This window comes from Aquarana catesbeiana, unplaced genomic scaffold, assembly GCF_042186555.1.
Source record: "Aquarana catesbeiana isolate 2022-GZ unplaced genomic scaffold, ASM4218655v1 unanchor211, whole genome shotgun sequence".
In the NCBI taxonomy this organism is placed as follows: domain Eukaryota; kingdom Metazoa; phylum Chordata; class Amphibia; order Anura; family Ranidae; genus Aquarana; species Aquarana catesbeiana.
In genome coordinates this window covers 313,417-337,694 of record NW_027362637.1, presented here as the reverse complement: position 1 = coordinate 337,694, position 24,278 = coordinate 313,417, and the positions used below count along the sequence as shown (strand labels likewise).

The 24,278-nt window shown below is 43.3% G+C and overlaps 1 protein-coding gene and 1 long non-coding RNA gene across 2 annotated transcripts in view; one reads left to right on the top strand and one right to left on the bottom strand.

The window, feature by feature from the left end:
* The window catches only part of LOC141121500 (uncharacterized), a 1,788,704-nt gene that overhangs the window by 1,451,010 nt on the left and 313,416 nt on the right, over positions 1-24,278 (bottom strand). The gene's annotated exons all lie outside the window — the stretch shown is intronic.
* On the top strand, positions 1,057-21,539 carry LOC141121504 (disintegrin and metalloproteinase domain-containing protein 17-like). Its single transcript, XM_073611132.1, has 8 exons — positions 1,057-1,238; positions 5,709-5,908; positions 9,518-9,621; positions 12,151-12,165; positions 12,514-12,648; positions 12,803-12,933; positions 21,191-21,339; positions 21,488-21,539. The coding sequence occupies exons 1-8, from the start codon at positions 1,152-1,154 to the stop codon at positions 21,537-21,539; spliced, it is 873 nt and encodes a 290-aa protein (XP_073467233.1). The 5' UTR covers positions 1,057-1,151.

Sequence of the window (24,278 nt, the reverse complement as noted above, 5' to 3'; positions counted from 1 at the left end):
GTGAAAGAAGTTTTTGTGCTATAATTCATATTCTCTGAGAAATGGCCAAGAAATCATAAATTCTGCCGGGGTATGTAATTAATAAAAAAAAAAATATATATATATAAAAAAAATATATATATATATATATATATATATATATATACACACACACACTATATATTTATAAGAATGCAGTGTTGTGGACAGATAAGAAAAGGTCACCCTGTACCTCTGACCATTACTACAAAAAACAGGGCTTTGCTTGGAATGTGTTGACTTTCCAGTGTAAACTTCATAAACTTGGTACTAGAATTAAATCACTTAGTTACATCACACCACTGGTTGCCTAATTTACCGCTACTTCCTCCTAGAGCCCTTATAAGGTACTCAGGTGCTTCCTCCCACCCTTTCGCCACAAGGATTCGTTACAGGACGATCTACACCTAGGTTCCCGCATACTTCTTCTGGACATGCTTATCCTATATTCCACACCCTACTCTGTGAGTAGGGTGTGGGTGTCCCCATTGGGGAATACCCTCACCCATAGCTATGGTGGAAACCAGACGAATGTTGACCATGGTTAAACCTCAGGTGAACATTTGCTCTTTGCTGTGATTGCTCACACAACACTGAAAAGGGAAATTCACCCAAAAGGAGACGTAACACTTTTCCTCCCTCCTACATTTTGGAATGGCTTTTGGGGGTGCAGGTACATGATTTAGACAGGTTCTCACTGACTTCCCAGGTGATCAAAGCGGAAGTTCAGACCCCACCACTCCCCATAGCCGCTGGGGACACAGGCCACCTTCCCATCCATTACTTGGTTACTCTGCATTACTTGCTACAAACCTGAGGCCTCATGGGGTGGCGTTATAGAGAAGCTACTCAGGGAGCGTGTCTTTGTGAAGGTGCAGCCTATAATCCAGGGTCTATGAATACTTTGCCTGTGTCCTGTACTGCACTATTAGATATTGAATTTACAGGTAAATCTAATTTTTTTGGCCGCAGTATTTGACTCAAACTATCAAAAAATCACAGGTGTTCTTTAACTTGGACTCTGCATTTGTCTTTTTTGTGGTCTAACGTGTGTAATTTCCGGACAGGAGGCTGACCTGGTGACTACTCATGAGTTGGGCCATAACTTCGGGTCTGAACACGATCCAGACAGCATGGAGCTGTGTGCACCCAGTGAGGATCGAGGTGGGAAATATGTGATGTACCCTATAGCTGTGAGTGGAGACCACCAGAACAATAAGGTACACTGCTCTGTTTTACACAGTTTATGTTCTTTGTTAATGTAGCCATGTGCAATCATTTTCATTATCGCCTACATAGGATTATACCTTTTGTCCAACTATTGTATAGAGTTTTAGCAAATGATTGTTCCTTTTCTTAGACACTAGAAAAGTACAGTGCTTAAAGCTGCTGCCCTTCTCATACAACATTACACATAATGGAATATGTGCATTTTGGTTGGTTTGAAAATGTTTTGTCAGATGAAGTGCTGCAGGCACCTTGTGTGGATGAACTCATGGAGGCTGGCTTAGGAAGCCTTGGGGAAGGCCCAAAAATGTGGGGGCAGTAGTTTTATCTTCCAGATGGCCAGGGAGAACTTTAGAGTCAATAGGAAAGAGTTTGAGTGAATAGCTAGGCTATTTCTGAGCTTCTCAACCATCCTCCTCATGTCTCCCACAAGAATAGAAGTTGGATAAATTGTGTTTTTGCCCTGTCCCTTGAGGGGACACAGGAGGTTTTTAACCTTCAGGTTATACTGCCATGTACAGGAAGATTGGACACAGGTAAACTACTACCAGCATGCCTCCATTTTTGCTAGTGTCCTGGAAGGATGGTCGTCCTTCTTAATTCTGCTGTGGTAAGATTAACCTATTTTTTGCTAGTACATTTTTTTTTATTCAACTTTTTTTTTTTTTCTTAAAATCGCAGCTAAATCCTTGTCTCTTCAATGGCAGCTATCTGACATTAACCTGACTTCTGGAGTACTGTGTCCAGACCCTGCTGAACTGAATGTTGCAGGGCTAGGCTGATAGTGACCTTTGGGAACTAGGTTCCATGTAGGGCACTGAGCGTTTTCCAGGTCCAGAGCCACTGGCATTGCCTCCGTGCTTGCCCTACCTATGAAGACCTACTTAGTGAGTCTTAGTTAAAACCTACTTGGTGAGGCTCTGAGAGACAGTCAGGCCGAGGGGGGAGGACAGAAACAGGCAGGACCTGGCTGATCCTGCCTGTGTCTGCCCTCCCCCCTGTAAACTGACCATGGTTTATCATGGCAGCTGGGCCTTGACACCGTGGTCAGTTTACGTGCCTCCGTCATTCACAGCTCTCTTCTGTCATCCTCTCCCCCCTCCCTCCCTGCCTGTCAGCTCCATGTGTCTATGTGAGCTGTCTCCACCCCCCCCCCGCCGCTATTAGTAGTACATAAAACTTTAAAAAAATGTCACTGCCTGCCCCTCTCCTTTATCCAGCGATAACGCACAGTGTAAGTGTTTATTGAAATTCATTCCTCTAAATACCTTTGTCAGATAACTTTTGGCCGGTCATGTGACTCCCAGCGGCTCTCCTAGTCCAATCCAGGGCTACAGCAGGAGGGGCTGAGCGGCCAGCACGGCGGTCTCGGCTGATGTCAGAGGGGAGATCTCAGCCCCTCCGGCTGTAGCCCTGGATCAGAGTGGGAGAGTGATTGGGAGTCACGTGACCGGCCTGAAGATACCTAAAAAAAAAAAGGCATTTACAGGCATCGATTTCAATAAACACTTACACTGTGCGTTATAGCTAGATAAAGGAGAGGGGCAGGCAGTGAAAGGGATTTTTAGGGTTACAAACACTTTAAGAGGACTTGGAGTACTGGATAGAGTCCGGGAGCAGAGGACAAAATGACTGGAGTCATCTACACCATCATTGGGCATACTACAAGCAGCCCCAGAGCTGTTAGGTGTGAGCTGGGGACACTCAAAAGAGCTTGAATCGCATGTTGTGTTTGCGTGGTGGTAAGGCAACACATAGGCTCAGGGTAAGAGGCAAGGCCTCAAGCACTCTTGAAACCCTGTCAACTGGTAGCAGGTGCAGGCCGGATTAATGTAGGTGACCACGGTCACTGCAGGCGGGTAGCAGAATGGATGGAAAATCAAAGTTCTACTCAGGGGTGCGCCCCCGAAACGCGTTAGAAGTACCCTGTGTTCTGTGCATGTCCATGCACTGTGTTTATGGCCTTTTGTCAGTTGCATTTTGTGAGTGCCCACTTTTATATAAAAATTTCTTATTATTAAATTATTTTTGGTAATGCACTAGGTGTGCACATCTTCCATTTCTGTTTTTCTTGTAACTTTAAACTTCAGCTGTGACAGTCTGCTGGAAGCCTCTTGTCTTATCTCTCCCATGTGTCTCGTGTCAGTACACATGCATAAGGTACTTTGGTTAAAAATGATAGAAAGGAATGACCTTTGTGCAAGAAGTCAAAGACTATCTTCAAACTGACTCTTGCTAAAATCACCAAGGACGTTACTTGTAGTAGGCATACCTATCTTCCTTAGTGGTAAACATGTTAAAAGCCTAACTGATTGTATTGTCTTTTCCCTCTCTCGCTGTTAAGTAACGTTCCGTTTTGCTTCTTCACTCGCTTGACTTTCTCTGGTACTCGAAGTCTGCTAAAGCCTCAGACAAGCCTTTTTCTGCTTGATGGCACCCTCCCACTTTCCATTTCCATTTGCAGATGCTTGGACAACTTGCATCACGGGTGTAGGAAGTGGGTGTCCCTGGGTTACAAAGCAAAGTTTCTCTCCCTGCACCCTCCTTGGTTTCTCTCTTCCAACTTCCTGCTCCTTCCTTCACTGCACAGATTAGCAGATCTCTATTGATCCCTCTTGGGTCTTCTGGATGAGGATGTCATTGCCCCACTTCCTGTGGCAGGATGGTTTTAGGGGTTTTACTCCAGTCTGTTTACTATTCTCAAACCCCAAGTGGGCAGCTGCTTTGGATCTCAAAGCTGTGGATGTCTTAATTTGAGCTTAGAAATGATTCCTGGATTCCACCAAATCAGTCATCCCTTTCCTTCCCCAGGGCGACTTTCTGGCTTCTGAGAATATCAAGGTTTGCTTACCCGTATGTCCCTATCTATGCAGCACATTGTTTCCTCCATTTTGCTGTGGGGTCGTTATGCTACCAATTTGTGGTCCTGCTCTTCAGCCTCTGGCATGCACATTGGGTGTTCACCAACTTTCTAGCCCAAGTATTAGCCATGCTGCGTTCTCATGGCATCCCCATTACGGGATATTAGAATGACCTCCTGTTGAGGGAACAAGGCTTGCTTGGATTACGTGGCCTTGACTTTCCAGATATTACAGCGGTTTGGATGGGTTTTGAACCGTCAGGAATCGTTGCTGGAACAGACTCATTGTTTAGTGTTGAGGTCTAGTCCTTTAAACAGCTCAGGTGAAACGTCATACTTTCTGGTTTCAGATTTAAGCTCTCCAGTCCAACAGGCGCCCGACTTTCTGCATTTGTATAAGTGTCCAGGGGCTTGAATTTAGCATGCTTTGAAGCAGTTCCATTTGCCAAGGTTTCTGGCTTTTATATCCTGTTTCAGAGTTGGCCTCTCACTCCTTGATTCAGGCCTTTGTACAGGGGGTCTCCCCCCGTCCGTTCCTCTGTGGGATCGGAATTTGGTTCTTGTGCTTCAGAAATCGCTGTTTGAAGCCATTAGACAGTCTTCTCTCTACTCTTATCCACAAGGTGAAATTCCTTGTAGCCATCATCTCTGTGAGGCGAGTGTCTAAATTGGTAGCTTTATCCTGGAAAGAACCCTTTATGGTTTTGCATAGCTAAAATGTGGTGTTCAGGCCCCCCTTTTTATGAGAAACTGTTGTCAACATCAGGAAACCCACCTTGAGAAATTCAGTGTAGCCAGTGTAGCCATCCTCAAGTTAATGTATGACAAAGTGGCTGCATAAATGCTACAGGAAATCAGCAGTACTATGATGCAACAAAATGGGGGGAAAAATAACTAAATGTGACAAATTTTTGATACACAGTGCTAAATCAATGTTGCTCAAAAAGGAAAAGTAATTTGGGCACTTTTGTTCATGTATATTTCATACCCACTGGAGCTTTACCAACACTTTTCTCTCTTCTTTTGCTTTATTTCAAACTAAACAAATTTAGTCACATTTTTGCATTACAGCTGCTCCATTAAATATATTCTCAAGTTCTCCTATTTCACTGGTGGGTGACAGTTAAAGAGGTTGTAAACGTCATTTAAAAAAAACAAACCTGTCTATACTTACCTGCTCTGTGCAATGGTTTTGCACAGAGCAGGCCTGATCATCTTCTTCTGGGGTCCACCGCTGGTGCTCCAGGCCCCTCCTCCTCATCGGGTGCCCCCATAGAAAGCCACTTTCCATGGGTGCTTCCAAGTCCCACTGATGCATCCATTAACATGGACGGCGGAACTCAGCCCTGCCTCCCGCTCCCGTGTCACAGCTTTTGATTGACAACAGCCAATGGCTGCTGCTTCTAGCTTCCAATGAGGAAATCGACAGCGGCCGGAGCCGCTGCGCTTGAGCACATCGCTGGATCGGATCGGGCTAAGGTAAGAAAAAGAATGCATTAGGTGAAAAACCTTAATTTGTTGCTAATATAACTTCTAGTCTGTATTTCTTGGAGAGCGTTAGTGACATGCATACAGTGAATAAACTCATGTTTCCCTCTCTCAGATGTTCTCTAGCTGCAGCAGAGAATCCATCCTGCGCACACTTATGAGCAAGGCATCCATCTGCTTTAAGGAACGCAACAACAAAGTGTGTGGAAACTCGAGAGTGGATGAGGGGGAGGACTGTGACCCAGGCCTGCTACGTCAGCACAACGATCTCTGTTGTACCTCCGACTGCAAATTCAGGGAGAACACAATATGCAGGTCAGTATAGTGTCAAGGACAAATGAGATGTTAGCACTATTAGGAATGGGTGTCTGGTTGTGACCATTTTAAGGACTCTCTCCTTGGTAACCTTGAGTTGTGCATTTTGTCCAATCGATACAAATCATGATACTGCTGGTAATGCTCTATTCACAATTTTGTGCTTGATAAAGGAATCCTTGTAGCAACCCATCACTAAATCCTATAGAAAAAAAGAATCAAAATTGCTAGCAAATGGTGTGGAAAATACCATGCACTTTGATGTTGGAACAGTCATTTAAATGCACATACCTGAGTGTGAAGACAAACGGTGGTGTTCTCATTTGTGAAGGTTAGTAGTTTGATTAAATTACCTGGAAGAAGATGACAGATGATCAAAATAGCAACTTCAGAAGGAGACAGTTGTCATCATAAAAATGTCCCCATTGATGATTAGCTTTTCTTTTTGGTGGCAGCTCAAAATTTTAGAGTTTCTTTACTTTCAGTCCCGGTGACAGTGGTCACCAGGTGAAGGAGAGACTAAATCTCCCTAGTGGAGACAGACAGCCGTTAAAATGCCCATTTCTTGTAAGAAAATGATGATCGTGCTTCTGTGAAAGAAGAAAATAACCATGAGATAAAATAAATGACAATTGAATCTCTTAAATTAGCGAATTGCGCCTAATGAAACAGAGAATCCTGCGAGCAAAGCTTGTAATTGAATGCTTACAATGAAACCTTAAAAATGCAAAATTCCTTTAAATAACATGCCAGAGGGACGCCCTCAACCTGCTTGTGAAGTGGCGCATCTGTACGATGTATACAACCTACTACAGAAAAACTGTCATTTACAATGAGAATAAAAGTTTAAAGTGGATTTCCACTCTCTACTCCTGCTCTCTGCCACGTTCTAAGCCTAATCTGTTAGGTTAACTTTAAAAGAGAAGTATAGGTTTCTTCCTTTTTTAAAAAAAAAATGTATTTATTTTTTGCTTAATCTTAATCCTTATGAGCTGCTAGTACCTACAAATCTTTCCAGCCCTCTAAAAAGTGCATCCTTTCTGTTAAAATAATTAATTACATATGGGAGGGGCTACAGTCTTTTCTGGAGTGTCATGCCGACAGTCTGGTCGGGATCCCCCCCTTCCTTCTTCTCTGTTTGATTGCCGGGTCTGGGCTCTCTGCTCGCTCCCGAAACTTCAGACAACACACACATCTGCTCTCCTCCTCCCTTATCCAGGCAGAACGACCTCAGCACACACAGCCTTCAGTTAAAGCAGCAGCTCTGCAATGTATTAAAAATAGCAAATGCTCTCAATACATTGTTCTGTGTTCATTTACAAAACAGAAAGACACAGTAAACAGGGGGCTGATGTTTACCACGTCTTCCCTTCTGAATGAACACAGTGCGATATGTAGAGAACATTTCCTGTGTTCATCCAGGGGATCGCTGAGCATGGGATGAAAAATAATAAATATACATTTCAGTTCAAACTCAACTAAAGAACATCAATTAGGTGATAAACTTTATATTCACTTTGATCAATTGTTAAGGTTTATAGTCTCATTAGCTCAAGCAGAGGTCCACCGCTTTAGAACTTCCCAGAGATGCCTCTTAGCGTGGCTATAAACAGTTTAATCTTGATGTGATGTCTGATACAAGACCAAGACAGGGATCAGACTCTTCAGGCCTGCCCTAGAGGGTGATGATGAGTATTTCTAGGCATTAAAATTTGTCATTGCTTCCATATTCTTGCCTTTTAAAACCTGCATTTTTCCTCTTGCATTTTAATAAAGGAAAAGAAGTACTCAGTCCTATGCTGTTTGTTTTCATTGGATGATTCACACAGAACATTAGTGGTAGGTCTGTTACAAAGTATAGGATAATTCTCTCTACCCCTTGTGCTAAGGGAGACATCTGTCCATCTAGGCATAGCTTTAAAGCATGGCTGATAATGCTGAATGCAAAATTGGTTTTCTTTTAGGCTGGGTTCACATATGTGCGGCCTCGGGTTCGTACCTGGGGTCCTGTGCGTGTGTGTTCACCGGTTCAGGTGCGATTCAGGCCTGAATTTTCGTCTGAATTTGCACCCAAACTGGACCCAAGCACACACCAGACCCTTTTTCAATCCGGACCATGGCCTTCCTGGACATGCATTAACACTTGCCTGTAATGCGAAGAAAACACACATCCGATTCACATATGTGTGAACCCAGCCTTAGGTGGATGAGATCTTTATCTAGCCACATCCTTCCCCTAGCATATGCATATAATTAAATGCAGGATTTGACTTGTAGATGGACAGCATGCAGATTAGGAGCTTTTCCACTACCTGGTGTGCATCTTGAGAAAATCTACAGGAAAACGTTGAGGGGCTGATCCTTAACCATGTAAGGACCTTGGACATTTAAACTCCCTCCAGTCAGTTCCTTCTGGGCGCATTACTGTGGGTGTAAATGTTGGGTCCTGTCATTACTTTGAGAGCCAGTGTCCTAGTCTATGTCAGTGAACTGACAGCTCTTTCTGTGCTGATTACTGTAATTACACTGTCAAGGTTTTCTACATTTGATTATCCCTTTGTTGTCATTAACTAATGAATTCCATTCTCTCCTTAGCCTTTTTTTTTTCTTTTAATTGGTTTGATTTTTATTAGAAAGTAGTAGTAAACTGAAAAAAAGGCCCCTGCAGGATAATGCCATAATGTGCTAGTGTGCATCGCACTGAGAGCATAGTGCGCATGTGCCGCTGATGTCACTAGCTGCTACTAAAGTAAATATCCCCTTAAACGTTGCACGTTTAGGAGATATTTACTGTACCTACAGGTAAGCCTTATTATACGCTGACCTGTAGGTAGAAGTCAAAAACTGGACTAGCACTTTGTATCTATAGTAACACTAATTGTTTTGAAACTGGATACAAGGGTTTTTTTTTCCCTTTTTTTATTTTTTTAAGTTTTGCCTGTAAAGTATATTGAATATTAAATTAACTAGGAAATCACAAAAAACAGTGATTGTGTCATCTTGGTATCAGATATTGCAGAATTATAGACCAACATCTGAAATTTTAAATTTGCTCTGTCGTTAAATTGAAATGGTGTTTGGCTTAATGTAATTGTTTTCTAGAATATGACAGTGTGCATTTTAACACTGGGTGGAGTAAATATGTCTTAAAGGAAGCCTGTATTGGGAGGAGTATTAAAGCTGCTGTTGCTGACCTAAAGGTGACAGCTGCCCCACTGTCATGCTGACTTAGGGTCTCCAATTCTTACAGTTACTGCCCAGGCCATCAATACATTTCAGAAGTTCTGGCTTCATATCTCCTCCAAGTCAGTAACACCAAGGACTAAAACCAAAGACCGCCAGATAGGTAGCATTTTCAAAAACTGGTAAGCACTCAGAGCTTGCATATTTCTTCTAGCACAGGTTTCTTTTAACCAGTAACAAAAGATGGCAGCAGTGTACCTTTTTTGATGTTATTTATTACAGTTGAACTGTTGAAAGGTAAGATCAGATTTGCTGTTGTGTTTTACATCAGACACTGAATGAACCACATTTTTTTAGATAGCAGTGTTACCGAATCTAGTGTCTTTCTGATTGTCTTTATATAAATATATATTTTACATATTTCAGTGATCGCAACAGTCCATGCTGTAAAAATTGCCAGTTTGAAACTGCTCAGAAGAAATGCCAGGAGGCCATTAATGCCACTTGTAAAGGAGAGTCCTTTTGCACAGGTAAATGGCAACATAGCATAGCTTCAGAAGAGCAGGTGACAGCCACGGGGGTCTATTGGGATAAGGGGCAGTGTACTGCCAGACTGCAAAATGTTTCACACAAGCAGCAATAGCATTTGTATGATATAATGTACATACTGCTCCATGAGCTCTGGTTTATTCCTATGAAAGCAATCGTTCTAATTCTGTGACAGTTTCTTTTCTCTGCAGAACAGACAGATAGAAGTCCCTATAATGAGTTTACTAAGGATTCCTGCCCTATATAATTACATACCTGGTTTTCTGCCTATAAAGGACCTATGGTGCTGTGTTTTTTAATAAGCTAGCTATACACATTACAGAGCTGCAGGCATAATCCAGCCTTTGAATAAGCTCTCATCCATCCCCCAACTAGTTGTTATATGTATTAATTCTTATTCACATATTGATCAAGAATGTGTTATGTGGGGGAGGGGTGGATGTCTCACTTTCCACAATTACACCCAGTAAGGCTGAATGAGCTCAAAGCTTACAGCCTACCCGTGTCACCTGACTGCTCCCACCAAGTCCCTACTCGTGTCACCTGACTGCTCCCACCAAGTCCCTACTCGTGTCACCTGACTGCTCCCACCAAGTCCCTACTCGTGTCACCTGACTGCTCCCACCAAGTCCCTACTCGTGTCACCTGACTGCTCCCCCCAAGTCCCTACTCGTGTCATCTGACTGCTCCCACCAATTCCCTACTCGTGTCACCTGACTGCTCCCACCAAGTCCCTACTCGTGTCACCTGACTGCTCCCACCAAGCCCCTACTCGTGTCACCTGACTGCTCCCACCAAGTCCCTACTCGTGTCACCTGACTGCTCCCACCAAGTCCCTACTCGTGTCACCTGACTGCTCCCACCAAGTCCCTACTCGTGTCACCTGACTGCTCCCACCAAATCCCTACTCGTGTCACCTGACTGCTCCCACCAAGTCCCTACTCGTGTCACCTGACTGCTCCCACCAAGTCCCTACTCGTGGACTGCTCCCACCAAGTCCCTACTCGTGTCACCTGACTGCTCCCACCAAGTCCCTACTCGTGTCACCTGACTGCTCCCACCAAGTCCCTACTCGTGTCACCTGACTGCTCCCACCAAGTCCCTACTCATGTCAGTGTCAGTAGTTTTTCTTTTCTTTTTCTTTTATTTGTTTTTAATTTTTTTCACAATCATTTTGCTTGGTGCCTTGGACCATGTCGGTTTTTGCTTGTGATGTCAGTAGGTTTGTAGTTTTTTTTTTTTTTAGCCCTATTGGGGGGGCTTTGGTGAGATGTCAGACCCCTGACATCTCCCCATTGAGACAGAGAAAGCCACAGAAGACAGATTTCCCAGTCCTTTTCTCACCACTGAAGGTAAATGGAGAGGAGACAGAGGCTCCTCTCCATTTATAAACTGAAGCAGAGTAACACACAGTTTACTTTGCTCAGTTATCACAGAGCATAGAGAGCGATCGGTAATGAACACTCTCTATGTCCCATTCAGAAAAGGAACAGACCTTCCTCTGCTCTCCATTCTGACAGATTGTTCTCTCAAAAAACAAGTACCTTCAGTTGAATGGACACTGGCCAAAAAAAGGCACCGATGGCTGCAGTTGGTGATCTCTTGGTGTCTAGACTTAACAATAGACATGTGCACACTGAAATATTTCGTTTCGGTATTTCGTTTTCGTCCGAAAAATAAATGTATTTAATTACTCCCGAAATTCGTTTTTTATGTATTTCGTTTTTCATTAAAAATTGCATTAGTCTGAAAATCCAAATTAAGGTCGAATCTGTCATTGAAGGCTTATGGTGTCTGTCGAATGTTCAAAGAAGATTCGACGGAGCAGCTAAACTGTACAATGCCGTATAGTTTACCTGCTCCGTTGAATCTGCTTAGAACTTTCAACAGACACCATAAGCCAAAGTACGTGTGTACTTAGTTCTAGCTATTTTACTGCTCCTCCTCTTTGGCTACAATCAGCCAATAACATTCATCATCATCATTATTTTTATTTATCTTTTCTCCCCTACATCAAATCTTTTCTCCCCTGCACATGTCTACTTAACAACAAGATGGACAGGTTTATATCCCAGACCAGGCAACCTCAAGTGTTTGTGGTGGATGCAGGGCCGGTGCAAGGATTTTTGTCTACTCTGGCGAAGGTGCACTTTGTAAAATTTCAGTAAAAAATACAATAAAGTAAATTTCTGGGCGCATAAATGCAATTTATTACCTTTTTTGGTAAAATATAAAAGATAAGGTTGTGCCAATTAAATAGAGACCCATGTCAAACCTTAAAATTGTGTGCGCCTGCAGCACTTTACTGGTGCTAAAATTATTGCTCTTACTCTGGCGTTTGCGCTGATGTATAACGTGTAGGACAATCGCTGTTTTCATACGTAGATGTCCAGCTCGCGCTTTTTTTGGTTTGTGTGTGTGTGTGTGTGTGTAGACTCTAAAAATATTTAAAAAAAAAAACATTTTTTTTATGTTTCCTTTATATGCTTAAAATATGTTTGGACCAGCAGCAGTGTCCTTTTCAGGTATTACTTATTTGAAGTTACTGTTTATCTTTAATTTTCTGACACCAATTAATTACACAAATGATTATAGGAGAAAGGAGAGGAGGTGTGTTGGTGGCAGAATATCAAAATTCCCAGCATAAAACTGTACACCTAAAGTCAAAAAAGCTTCATATATTTCAGTATGTATTTCCCACATAACCCATGTACAAACTCTACATATAACCCTGTGATTTCACATATGAACACATTGCCAATTAATTATTTCATCAATGGGTGCTATTAGTGTGTATATTAAAATATAAATCCTACAGGTTTCCTTTCAGTGGTGCGTGTCTCACAGTCCACTCTGTACTTTCCTCATTGTAGGTAACAGCAGTGATTGCCCCGCACCTGGCAGTGCAGCCGATGACACAGAGTGCGTGGATTCAGGGAAATGTATTGGTGGAGAGTGCCTGCCTTTCTGCGAGATTGAAAAAAATCTCAAGTCATGTGCCTGCAATGGTAAGAGAGTGATGGGGTAATGCTGAAGAAATTGAGGAAATCTGGATTTTACATCCTGGCTAAGTTTTCATGAGAGGAATCCTGGAATATAACTATATGTGGCTTTTATCATGTTGTGGTTGTTTGTAAGTAATCAGGTCTATGTTTTTTTTAGAAACTGAACAATCCTGTAAAGTGTGCTGCCGGGACCACAATGGAATCTGCAGTCCGTACATGAGCGATAAGAAGCAGTACCTTTTCCTGCGTAAAGGAAAGCCGTGCACTGTGGGCTTCTGTGATGGCAATGTAAGCTGCGTTTTAATTCCTAAATTTGTCTGAATGATAACTGCCAAGGTTTCCACTGCCTACACAAAGGGAAAGATGGTCTTTGTGGCTTCCAGTAACATCTATATAGGCCTTATGATTGGGCAGTGACAGTGAATGCATTCAGGCCCACTGCATGTGTTTTCGCATTGGAACACCAGCTTTTTTATAAACATTTCTTCGCACCAGATTGAAGACACATGCAACAATGTATGCAATCTGAAACATATCTAAATCGTAAACCAAAAACATTATATAATGTAGCATATTAGTCCTCAGATGTGGGCATTGCATTTGTGTGTTTTTTAAGCTTTTTTTTCCCCCCTTTTTTCCACTGGTGATTCTGCTAGTAACACACTTGTCCCATCGAGATGACATTTATTTACTGTACAACATAAATAAGACTTGGCTGTGGAATCCAACCCCTCTCCTATTCTACATAATATAGAGAGGCTTGGTTCTGTAGTCTGGCAAGATCAATTGGTATTTTTTTTAAACTTCTCAAACGGATCTAACAAAACCCTTTCAATGGTATATTTAACAGACCAAAAGGTCCAAATGTTAAAGTTTTGTTTTTGAGTTTAGAAATACTTTAGCGCATGTTGTCATAAAATTTTCAAAGCATTCTGTTTTATATAATGCCCCCATTCAGTGAAAATAAAAACATGTTCCATATTTTTCAAATGTAAGCTTCCTTAATGCTTTCATGAGAACCAGGCCCTCTGGCTACATGACTGGGACTTTTCTTTATCGTACATCACGGGACACAGAGCACCATAATGACTATGTGGGTTATACGCTTACCTTTGAGTGATTGGACACTGGCAACCAATAGTAAGACGCTTCCACCCATATAACCCCTCCTACACAGGAAGTGCCTCATTTTTTTTGCCAGTGTCTTGAAGGTGATGGTCATGGCTGTTGAAGCTCTTCAGTTTCTTCAAAGAAATGTCCCACTGAGGTCGTTATAATCGGATCCATTCGGATGGCTTACTAAACTAAAGTGGATGGTACCCGAACCTCGGTTCAAGAACAAGGTGTTGCTTGTAATGTGTCCTTTTTAGGTCCTGGACCCTTGTTAAAGTTGGTATTCCTGGTCAATCTTGCCCAAGGAAACCATAAAGGGTGCTTTACAGGTCCAGGGGTGTGGACCCCAATATGGGGGACCCGGTCCCTGAAGGTCCTTAGAGGCGCTACCCGCCGTGATGGGGGAAGATTAGGTCTGGCAAGACAGGCCCTGCTGCTTGGGATGGTGAGTACTCCCTTTGGGGCCTTTTTATATATATATATATATATATATATATATATATATATATATATATATATATATATATATATAATATGTATATAATGTATATATATATAATGTATATATGTATTTCCCCTTGTAAAACTGCTAGTATAAGCCTATAATGTGCCAGGATTAGAGGCCGGTTTGGCACACATTTTTAAAATGTTTTGCATGCGCGCCGCGTGCCCGTCACCGGCTATCTGCGTCACGGGTGCGCCGCGATCGTCAGGACGGCGCATGCGCCATGCGGGTCACTGATGCGCGCGCTCGCTCTCATGCTAGTGCTTATAAGCATAGAACTCCTGGCGTGCGCATGGAGGAAGCAGAGCGAATGGTGGGCACGTGAGCCTGGTGGTCTTGGACACAGCGGTGACAGGTTTAAAACGAGTTGTAGTTGTGGGGAGTATTCCTTTTTAGTTTCCTCGTGTGTAAGCAATGTCTTCCAAAAAACGAGGAACAGGGAACAAGGCAAGCACAGGGGTAAGAGTCCCTCCACAAAAGACAGGAGACCAACCCAATGCTAATGCAGCCTCAGTTTCTCCTGAAGGACCTACTGCTTCTGACCTGGCTGAGCCATTGCACTTGTCAGGCATAGTAGCCACTACCAATGTACCTGCCTCGGCTTATGTTACAAAGGATGATTTGGCATCTGCCTTAGCGGGTCTTGAAGGCAAAATAGCTGGCATGATTGCCTCTGTAACACAGGGGGGAAGGAAGCGTAATAGATCTCCCTCCCCCGGGCCTGGGCCAAGTGGTGAGTCACTAGAGCCCCAGGACTCTTATAGCCAGATGGGTCCAGGTAACCTGGAACCAGAATGGGCAGAGGATCCAGAGGAGGTGGTCATGAAGGACCAGGAGGTAGGAGAGGCTGAAGATTCCTCGGCTGGGGACTCTGGCTCTGAGGAGCCAATTTCAGCCTCCCATTGCCAGAAATTGTTTATCCAATCTCTAATGGAGATGGTACGAATTGGGTTTAAGTTACCCCCGGTTCAGGAGTCTGCACTCTTGTTCCACTCTGGGATCGTTGCGACATAAACAAATTTCCCAAGCTTTTCCCTTGCATCCGTTACTGGAGCAGGTGATTTATGCAGACTGGGAGCATCCTGAAAGGATATACTTGCCTCCCAAAAGGTTTTCTGTTTTATACCCTATGGAGGAGAAGTTTAGGAAGAAATGGAGCACACCTTTGGTAGACGCTGCCATATCTTCTGTGCATAAAGGATCGCTTTAAGAGGATAGTAAAGAACATACCTGGCCTGGAGGAATCTGCTGAGGAACTATCAGAGATCCCTCATGCCTTGTGTTTTTCGGTAGACGCTTTAAAAGACTCTATCCAACAGATGTCTCGTTTTGCGTTACTATCAGTTCATATGCGCCGAGTATTGTGGCTAAAGAACTGGTCTGCTGAGACGCCATGTAAAAGGCTACTTGCTGCTTTTCCGTTTCACGGAGAGTGCCTGTTTGGCGAAGATCTGGATAAATATATCCAAAAGAACACTCTGGAGGAAAGAGCGCTCTGTTTCCTATTAAAAGGAAGGGGAAACAGCCCTCTTATAAAATTCCTAATCCTCCAGGGCCTGGTGCCTCTTCCCCTAAGCGGTATTGACGGCCTCAGCCATCTGGATTTAAAAGACCACACAGTCAGAAAAAACCCTGGACCCAAAAGCCACCCAAGCCCAACTCCAAGTCTATCTTGTGAAGGGGCGCCCCCGCTCTCAAGGGTGGGGGGCAGGCTTCGGATGTTTGGGGAGGCCTGGGAAGAACTGGTTCAAGACAGATGGGTCATTTCCACTGTAAAGAACGGTTACAGAATAGAGTTCCAGGAGGTTCCCCCGAACAGCTTTCTACACTCAAGGGTCCCGACGGATCCAGAGAAAAGAAGTTGCCTACTCCTAGCTTTACACCATCTGCAGTGAGTAATTGTAAAGGTCCCGCACAAGGAAAGATTCAAGGGGTTTTACTCAAACCTATTCAGCGTGCCAAAACCAAATGGGGAAGTAAGGCCCATTTTGGACCTCAAGGCTCTCAACTTCTTTGTAGACGTCCGATCTTTCCGCATGGAGTCGGTTCGTTCAGTAATAAGGTCCTTGAGAAAGGGAGACTATTTGGCATCCATAGATATCAAGGATGCGTACCTTCATGTGCCGATCTTCGGTCCACACCAAAGGTTCTTACGTTTCGCTGTAGAGGGCAGTCATTTCCAGTTTGTGGCACTCTAGCCACGGCCCCCAGGGTCTTCACAAAGGTTCTGGCCCCAATATTGGCTTCCCTAAGATCTCAAGGAGTCTCCATAATAGGATACCTGGACGATCTACTTCTAAGAGAATGCTCTTGCCCTACACTAGTTCTAAACATGTCAAGTACAGTGCGGGTCTTAAAACGCCTAGGTTGGGTACTAAATTTGGACAAGTCAGCTCTTTGTCTGACCCAAACCTTGGTGTATCTGGGTCTGGTCTTGGACAACGCCCAAGAAAAAGTGTTTCTTCCGCCCTTAAAGGTCGCCTCCATAGTGGAACTTGTACAGAAGGTGAAAAAAGAACCAACACCTTCTGTTCAGCTGTGCATGAGGTTATTGAGCAAGATGGTGTCATCTTTCAGCGCAGTGCCATATGCACAGTTCCACTCCAGAGTGTTCCAGAACAGTATCCTGAAAGCCTGGGACAAGTCTGCTCGAACCTTGGATCAACCAATGGTTCTATCTCCACAGGTTCTATGGAACCTCTCTTGGTGGTTAAGAACCAGCAACTTAAAAAGAGGGAAGTCTTTCCCACCAGTAGCCTGGAGAGTGGTGACCACGGACGCCAGTCTTCTCGGCTGGGGAGCAGTCCTAGAGGAAGCGTCTGTCCAGAGAGTATGGTCCCAGACAGAAAAGACTCTGCCCATCAATCTACTGGAGATTTGGGCAGCCCGTCTGGCCCTGCGATTCTGGACGTCCAGATTGCTGGATTTTCCGGTCAGAGTTCAGTCCGACAACTCCACAGTAGTGGCGTATATCAACCACGAGGGAGGTACCAGGAGTCGGGCAGCCCAAAGAGAAGTAAATCATATACTAACCTGGGCAGAAAAACATGCAGTTTCTGTCGGCAGTGTTTATCCCGGGGGTGGACAATTGCCAGGCGCATTTCCTGAGTCGCCAGAAATTGTTACCAGGGGAATGGTCCCTGCATCCCAAGGTTTTTCTACAGTTCTGCCAATACTGGGGGACCCCAGATGTGGATCTGCTGGCATCCAGATTCAATGCCAAACTGGACAGGTTTGTGTCCAGGACCAAGGATCCACTTGCTGTCGGGATAGACGCATTAGTGGTTCCTTGGGATCAGTATTCTCTGATATATGCCTTACCTCCGATCCAAATTCTGCCGCACTTACTACGCAGAATATGGGAGGAACGGAAGCCGGTGATCTTAGTGGCCCCAGCGTGGCCCAGGAGATCATGGTACTCGGAGATTGTGAAGTTGGCAGTAGGAGATCCGTTGGTTCTTCCTTGCCGCCCAGACCTGTTGTCTCAAGGGCCCATATTCCATCCTTCTTTACAGTTGCTGAATTTGATGGCCTGGCTATTGAGACCAGACTATTGAAAGACCATGGTATTATGGGTTCAGTCTTGTCCACTTTGATAAACGCTAGAAAGTCAGTTTTTAGAGCTATCTATTATAGAGTCTGGAAGTCATACATTTCTTGGTGTGAGAAAAGGAAATGGAACCCTCGTAGGTATACGATTGGAAGGGTGCTCGCCTTTCTCCAAACAGGAGTAGACTTGCAGCTTGCTTTAGGGACAATCAAGGGACAGATTTCGGCCTTATCGTTTTTTTTCCAAAGACCAATTGTAATTCATTCTTTGGTGCGAACCTTTGTCAAGGGAGTAACACACCTGAGGCCAACGCTTAAACCACCTTTATGTCCTTGGGACCTAAATTTGGTACTGTCAGCCTTACAGAGTCAGCCCTTTGAACCTATTAGGCATATCCCTTTTGTCCTATTGACCAAGAAATTAGTTTTCCTAATGGCCATAACATCGGCTAGAAGGGTGTCAGAATTGGCCGCCCTTTCGTGCAAAGAACCTTTTATGGTTCTTCATCAGGACAGAGTGGTCATGTGTCCTCGTCAGGATTTTCTACCAAAGGTAGTTTCCAAATTTCATTTGAATCAGGATATCATTTTACCTTCCTTTTTTCCAAACCCTAAAACTAGGGAGGAAAGGTCGCTTCACTCACTGGATGTGGTGAGAGCGATAAAGGTTTACTTAGAAATGTCAGCTTCTTTTCGGAAAACTGTCTTTTTTGTCTTGCCTGAGCATCCTAAAAGAGGATAGCCGGCAACAAGTTCATCTATATCCAGGTGGATTCGCCAGACTATTGTCCAGGCGTATGGATTAAAGCGCAGGGTTCCACCCCGGGATTTAAAAGCACACTCCACTAGAGGAGTTAGTGCATCATGGGCAGTACGCCAGCAGGTGTCTATGGCTCAGGTTTGCAAAGCAGCCGTTTGGTCTTCAGTTCATACGTTCATCAGGTTTTACCAGGTGGATGTGAGATCTCAAAATGAGACTGTTTTTGGCCACAGCGTGTTGCAGGCTGCTTTATAATCTCAGATCCATTGGGCCTAGGGGTTATATGGGAGGAACCGTCTTACTATTGGTTGCCAGTGTCCAATCACCTAAAGGTAAGCGCATAACCCACATAGTCATTATTATGGTGCTCTGTGTCCCGTGATGTACGATAAAGAAAAATGGATTTTTAAAACAGCTTACCTGTAAAATCCTTTTCTTGGAGTACATCACGGGACACAGAGTTCCCTCCCCTCTTTTTTCTGGGATCGTCATTGCTTGCTACAAAACGGAGGCACTTCCTGTGTAGGAGGGGTTATATGGGAGGAACCATCTTACTATTGGTTGCCAGTGTCCAATCACCTAAAGGTAAGCGTATAACCCACATAGTCCCACATTATTATGGTGCTCTGTGTCCCATGATGTACTCCAAGAAAAGGATTTTACAGCTGTTTTAAAAATCAATTTTTTCAGCCCCCTTCTCCTCCCAGACAGGGTGTTACCTTTACCATTAATCTATTGGTACTGTATTTTAAACTGCTAGTAATAATTAAAAGCAATCCCATGACTAAGCTCCAGGGGGGCAGAGCGAAACGCATTGGAGGTGTGGCCTGGTCATAGTCCAGGTTGAGGTTGCCACTCCACTTATCTCTGTAGGACACCATAGATGTGCGGCATTCAGGGGTCACCCTTATTCCCTCGAATAATTAAAAAGCAGGCACTTGTTTTGGCATTATATTTTGTGTACATGTCTTGCCTTGGGAACACTATGGCAAGCTTAAGGCTATTGCTCCCTGCATCCCAGGATAAATAAGAACAAGGGGAAATCTTCCAATGGGAACACCTGTACTTTACTTTGAGAGATATGCTGTAACTTCCTTACTTTGCAACATGAACTAAATAGAACGCTCACCAATGTTACACAGAGAAAAAAAAACACACATACAATTTACAACCCCCAGCATTGGTGTCGGTGGACATAATAATAATTACCAGAATTGGTGTCGGTGGATGCAATAATAACTACCAGCATTGGTGTCGGATGCAATAACTACCAGCATTGGTGTCGGTGGTGCAATAATAACTACCAGCATTGGTGTCTGATGCAATAGTAACCCCCAGCATTAGTATCAATGGATCCAATAATAAGCCCTAGCAATTTGTATCCGGGTAAGCAATAATAACCCTAAGCATTGGTATCGGTGTCCGCAGTAATGACCCCCAGCACTGGTATCAGTGTCTGCAGTAATAACCCCCCAGCACTGGTATCAGTGTCTGCAGTAATGACCCCCAGCACTGGTGTCAGAAAATACAATAATAGCCCCCAGCATTTGTGTCAGTGAATGTAATAGCCCCCCCAAACCCCCCCCCCAGCATCGGTATCAGTGGATGCTAAAATAGCCCCAGCATTAGTGTCAGTAAACACAATAATAACCCCCAGCATTGGTGTTTGTGAACACAATAATAGCTCCCAACATTTGCGTCAGTGAACTTAATACCGTAATAATACCCCCCCCCCCCCCCCAGCACTGGTGTTAGTGAAGGTGTCTGTGAACGCAATAATAACCTCCAGCATTGGTGGCTGTGAACACAGTAATAGTCCCCAGCATTGGTTTCAGTGGATGCAATATTTAACCTATTAACTTTGGTGGTTATTGGCAGTGATATTTAACCAGCCTCTCCCATTGGTGGTAACCCCCCCCCCCCGCAGTGGGACTTGTACTGTGGGTGGAGGTAACTCTGCCCATATCTCTGCCCAGAGTAAGTCTCTTTTTCAGTGCTGGCACTGGAACATATCGTTTCAGTGCTCGGCACCCCACTGGCACTCGGATTTTCTACATGATGCCCAACAGCCCACAGGCCACATGATGGGCACCAGGGCTCTAAAGCATTGTCGCTTTGTTCTTATTTCATGTCATTTATGTCCCAAACTATATCTGATTGTTATTTGAACCTGCTCACATTAAGGCCTTCTATGACTACCTAAAGGCAGAGTGCAAACAAGCTCATGATCAAAACACTCTGTTTTGCCAATGGCATGTGTCTAAATTCAGTTGGTGGAGAAACCTGATTTGAAGCTGGACTGATTGCAGGAACCAGGTAGCCAAAGCTGGCACCTCTCTTCCACGAGTTCTGCCCCTTGTTAGTGGAAGTTCATGTCACTAGGCTATAAGATTGGACCTACCATCTCTAAATAGGGACAGTACTAATATCTTTTCCTCTGTTCCTCTGAGGCATGAGATGCCATGCGATTTAAAAGATGTGTTAAATAATATATTCTTAGTAATGCATCAGTATGCAATGTGGCTTGTGTTATGTGTAGGCAGATTGTACATCTTCATCCATGACTATAAGTAACTAATCCTTTACAAATATTTCTCTTCTGTGCTTCTCTCATACAGGGAAAGTGTGAGAAACAGGTCCAGGATGTGATCGAGAGGATCTGGGATTTTATTGACAAGCTTAGTATCAACATGCTGGGCAAGTCTTTTTATACTTCCTTTTTTTTTTTTTTTTTTTTATGTAGCAGCAAACCTGGGAAACAGGACGTGTGTGTGTGTGTGTGTGTGTGTGTGTGTGTGTGTGTGTATATATACTACCCCAGTGTGATACATATTTTAGCAAACAATTTTTATGTTTTAAAGTAGATATTCAACATATAACTAAATTTAAATAGTATTTCTTTCTTGTCCATTAAGGAAGGAAGTCTTTAACTTGCAGGGTTATATTGATGCCTACTGGAAGATATAACACTGGCAAACAAATGGCTGTAGGGCAGCTCAAGATAATGCTCCTACTACTGCCCCTCCTCCCCACCTTGTCCAATCATAGAACACTTTGCATTCATTCAGAGAATGCAAAACATTCTCTAAATGAATAGCACCTGTGCTGAGCCACCAACTTGCTGTCTTCAGAATGCAACAAGCCAGCAGCTCAGCACAGGACCTGAAAGTAAGAGGATATCACTGGAGTAGCGGTGTCTACTTCAGTGATTTCCAGTCTCCGGGGGCATCGGCCAGATACAGTCAATACATAGTTACAGTAGTCCAAGCTGGACCAATCTATAAAATATCCATACCCCTACCTTACAATGCCCCTCCTCCTTTTTTTTTTTTCCCCTCCTAAAATGTCTGTGTCAACACACACTTCTAGGCCAAGATGTCATTGTTCTGTTTCCTGTGGCAGAATGGTTTCAAGTATTTTACTACAATATTATCATTCCCAAAGCCAAAGGAGGCTTTTGTCCCATCTTGGATCTCAAAGCTTTTCATAAAAAAATATCCCAAAAGGCACTGGGACTTTAACATTTATTTGCTCAGAAAAATGAGGCGAAAAAAGTCATTCAGCAAGTTTACTGGCTGTGGTATGGCTGCTCACATAAAGCAAGGTTCTCCTTTAAAGGGTACCTGGTATGCCACTCGGAGCATAAAAATATAACAGGAGTGCCAAACTCAAAGATGCAACAACATCTTTTTTCACCAGTGAGCCTTGTTGGCTTCTGTGAAAATCAGGGAAGTGTACCTGCATCTCCCCATCTTTCCAGTGCATCAATGCTTTCTTTATTTTGCTGTTGGACCACTACATCACCAGTTCATGGTCCTGACCTTCAGCCTCTCATCAGTACCTTGTTTGTTCACCAAGGAGAGGGCCCCAGTATTAGCCCCTTTGCATTTCATGGCATCTCCATTGTTAGTGGAACTCCTGTTGAGGGACCAGTCACAGAAGGCTCCGTCGAACAATATGGCTTTGACTGTTCAGATGTTACAGTGGTTCAGGTGGATCCTGAACCTTCAGAAATCTTCTCTGGAACGGATTCATGGTTTGGAGTATCTGGGTCTAGCCCTGGATACAACTCAAGCCAGAATTTTTCTTCCACGAGAGAAATTTTAGACTCTCTGATCTCAAATTTGAGCTCTCCAGTCCAGGAGTCATTTGACACTCCACTTCTGCATGGGAGCCTTGGGTCTGATGGTAGATAGTAGCCTCCTTTTTGAAGCAGTTCTATTTGCCAGTTTCACTCTAGACCTCTACAACATAACATTCTGTCATCTAGGGACATTCATTTGGCAGTGAGGACTGTGCAGGGGACTTGGTTGTCTTCAGGATATTGTCTCCCAATCCACATTCTGGAGCATCGGGTGATTTGGCCGTCTCTGCAGTGGTGGACAATCCTGCTGAAAAGTAATTCGATCCAGATACACTCAGACAAAGCCATGGCAATTATATATATAAACCATCATTAAGGAACCAAAAGTTTCACAGCTACAAGAGTTTTTTTTTTTGCAAAATATTTTTTTATTGGTGACATTTTTCAAAATACAATCCACACTGATATAGAGTCCTCAATCATAGCAAGAAAGGCAAAAAATGCGCAATATTAACTTGTAATAGTTATCCAAATTGACTCATTCCATGTGGGATATACTAGCCAAGAAGACTTATCAGTATACAATTTTTTCATATTGTAAAAATACACACATAAACTTTAGGTTTAAAGGTTTAAATGTACATATTCAAGTATAGTAGTTCAAGATCAATAACCTAAAGCAAGGGTACATTAGCTCATTACCTGGAGAGGTATAGGACACTCAGAAAATCATACAGCCCAGTTTATTTAATTTGTCGGAGAAGGATCCAAGGATCCCATTGCTTGTAAAAGCAGGGAGCATTGCCCTCTTTGTGGGTCATAATTTGTTCATATTTGAAGGCTTCATCGACTTTTTTAATAACTTCGTTAATGTTCGAGGATAGCTCTGACTTCCACTTTCCCAGGACTATCAGTCTAGCTGCCATTAAGATCTGTACCACTATTGGCCTGAGATTTGTTGGGTATCTGTCTACATGGACACTCAAAATGACTATTTCTGCGTTACCTGCCATAATTATACCCATAGTTTTCAAAAAACCTTTAAGGTTAGGGCAGTCCCAAAGCATGTGAAGTAAGGTGCCTACTTTTCTGCATCTACGCTAACACTCATTTGATCTAGAATTGGTGAATTTTGCAGCGATGTAAGGGGTATAGTACCATCTAAGAAGTATTTTTTTAGCCATTTTCCAATATGTATTGGATCTTGTGAAGCATTGATTATATTTAACTGCTTCTTTCCATTGAACCTCTTCTTATATATATATTTTTTAATGTGTGTTTAATTCCAAAAAGACCAAGCCTCATGTGGTATCTTAGTTGGGATTATAGGATGGGCCTTTAAAAATGTAGTTACCCTCGTGTAGGTTTAATAATCTGAGGCAGCAAGTGAATATCTCTTTTGCAGTATGCTAAATGGAACAGCTTTCCTGTCCGTAACTAGAGTAATCCCTTTTCGTTCAAGTGTTTAAGGAGAGGTCTGCTATGTGGGTTTGAATAGATGACAGAGGTGTAGGGATATCAGTTAATGCCGCTGTAAAGTTTCTAGAGAAGCAAAACTGCTTCCATGTGTTCATTACCAGCTGGATAATGGGGTATGTGGATTTAAAGTGTGTATTGGAGAA

Coding starts and splice junctions, on each gene's coding strand:
- LOC141121504 (XM_073611132.1), top strand. CDS start 1,152: ATGGAGCTGTGTGCACCCAGTGAGGATCGAGGTGGGAAATATGTGATG. Junction 1,239..5,708: donor GAGACCACCAGAACAATAAG/GTACACTGCTCT, acceptor TCCCTCTCTCAG/ATGTTCTCTAGCTGCAGCAG. Junction 21,340..21,487: donor AAACCTGGGAAACAGGACGT/GTGTGTGTGTGT, acceptor TTGTCCATTAAG/GAAGGAAGTCTTTAACTTGC.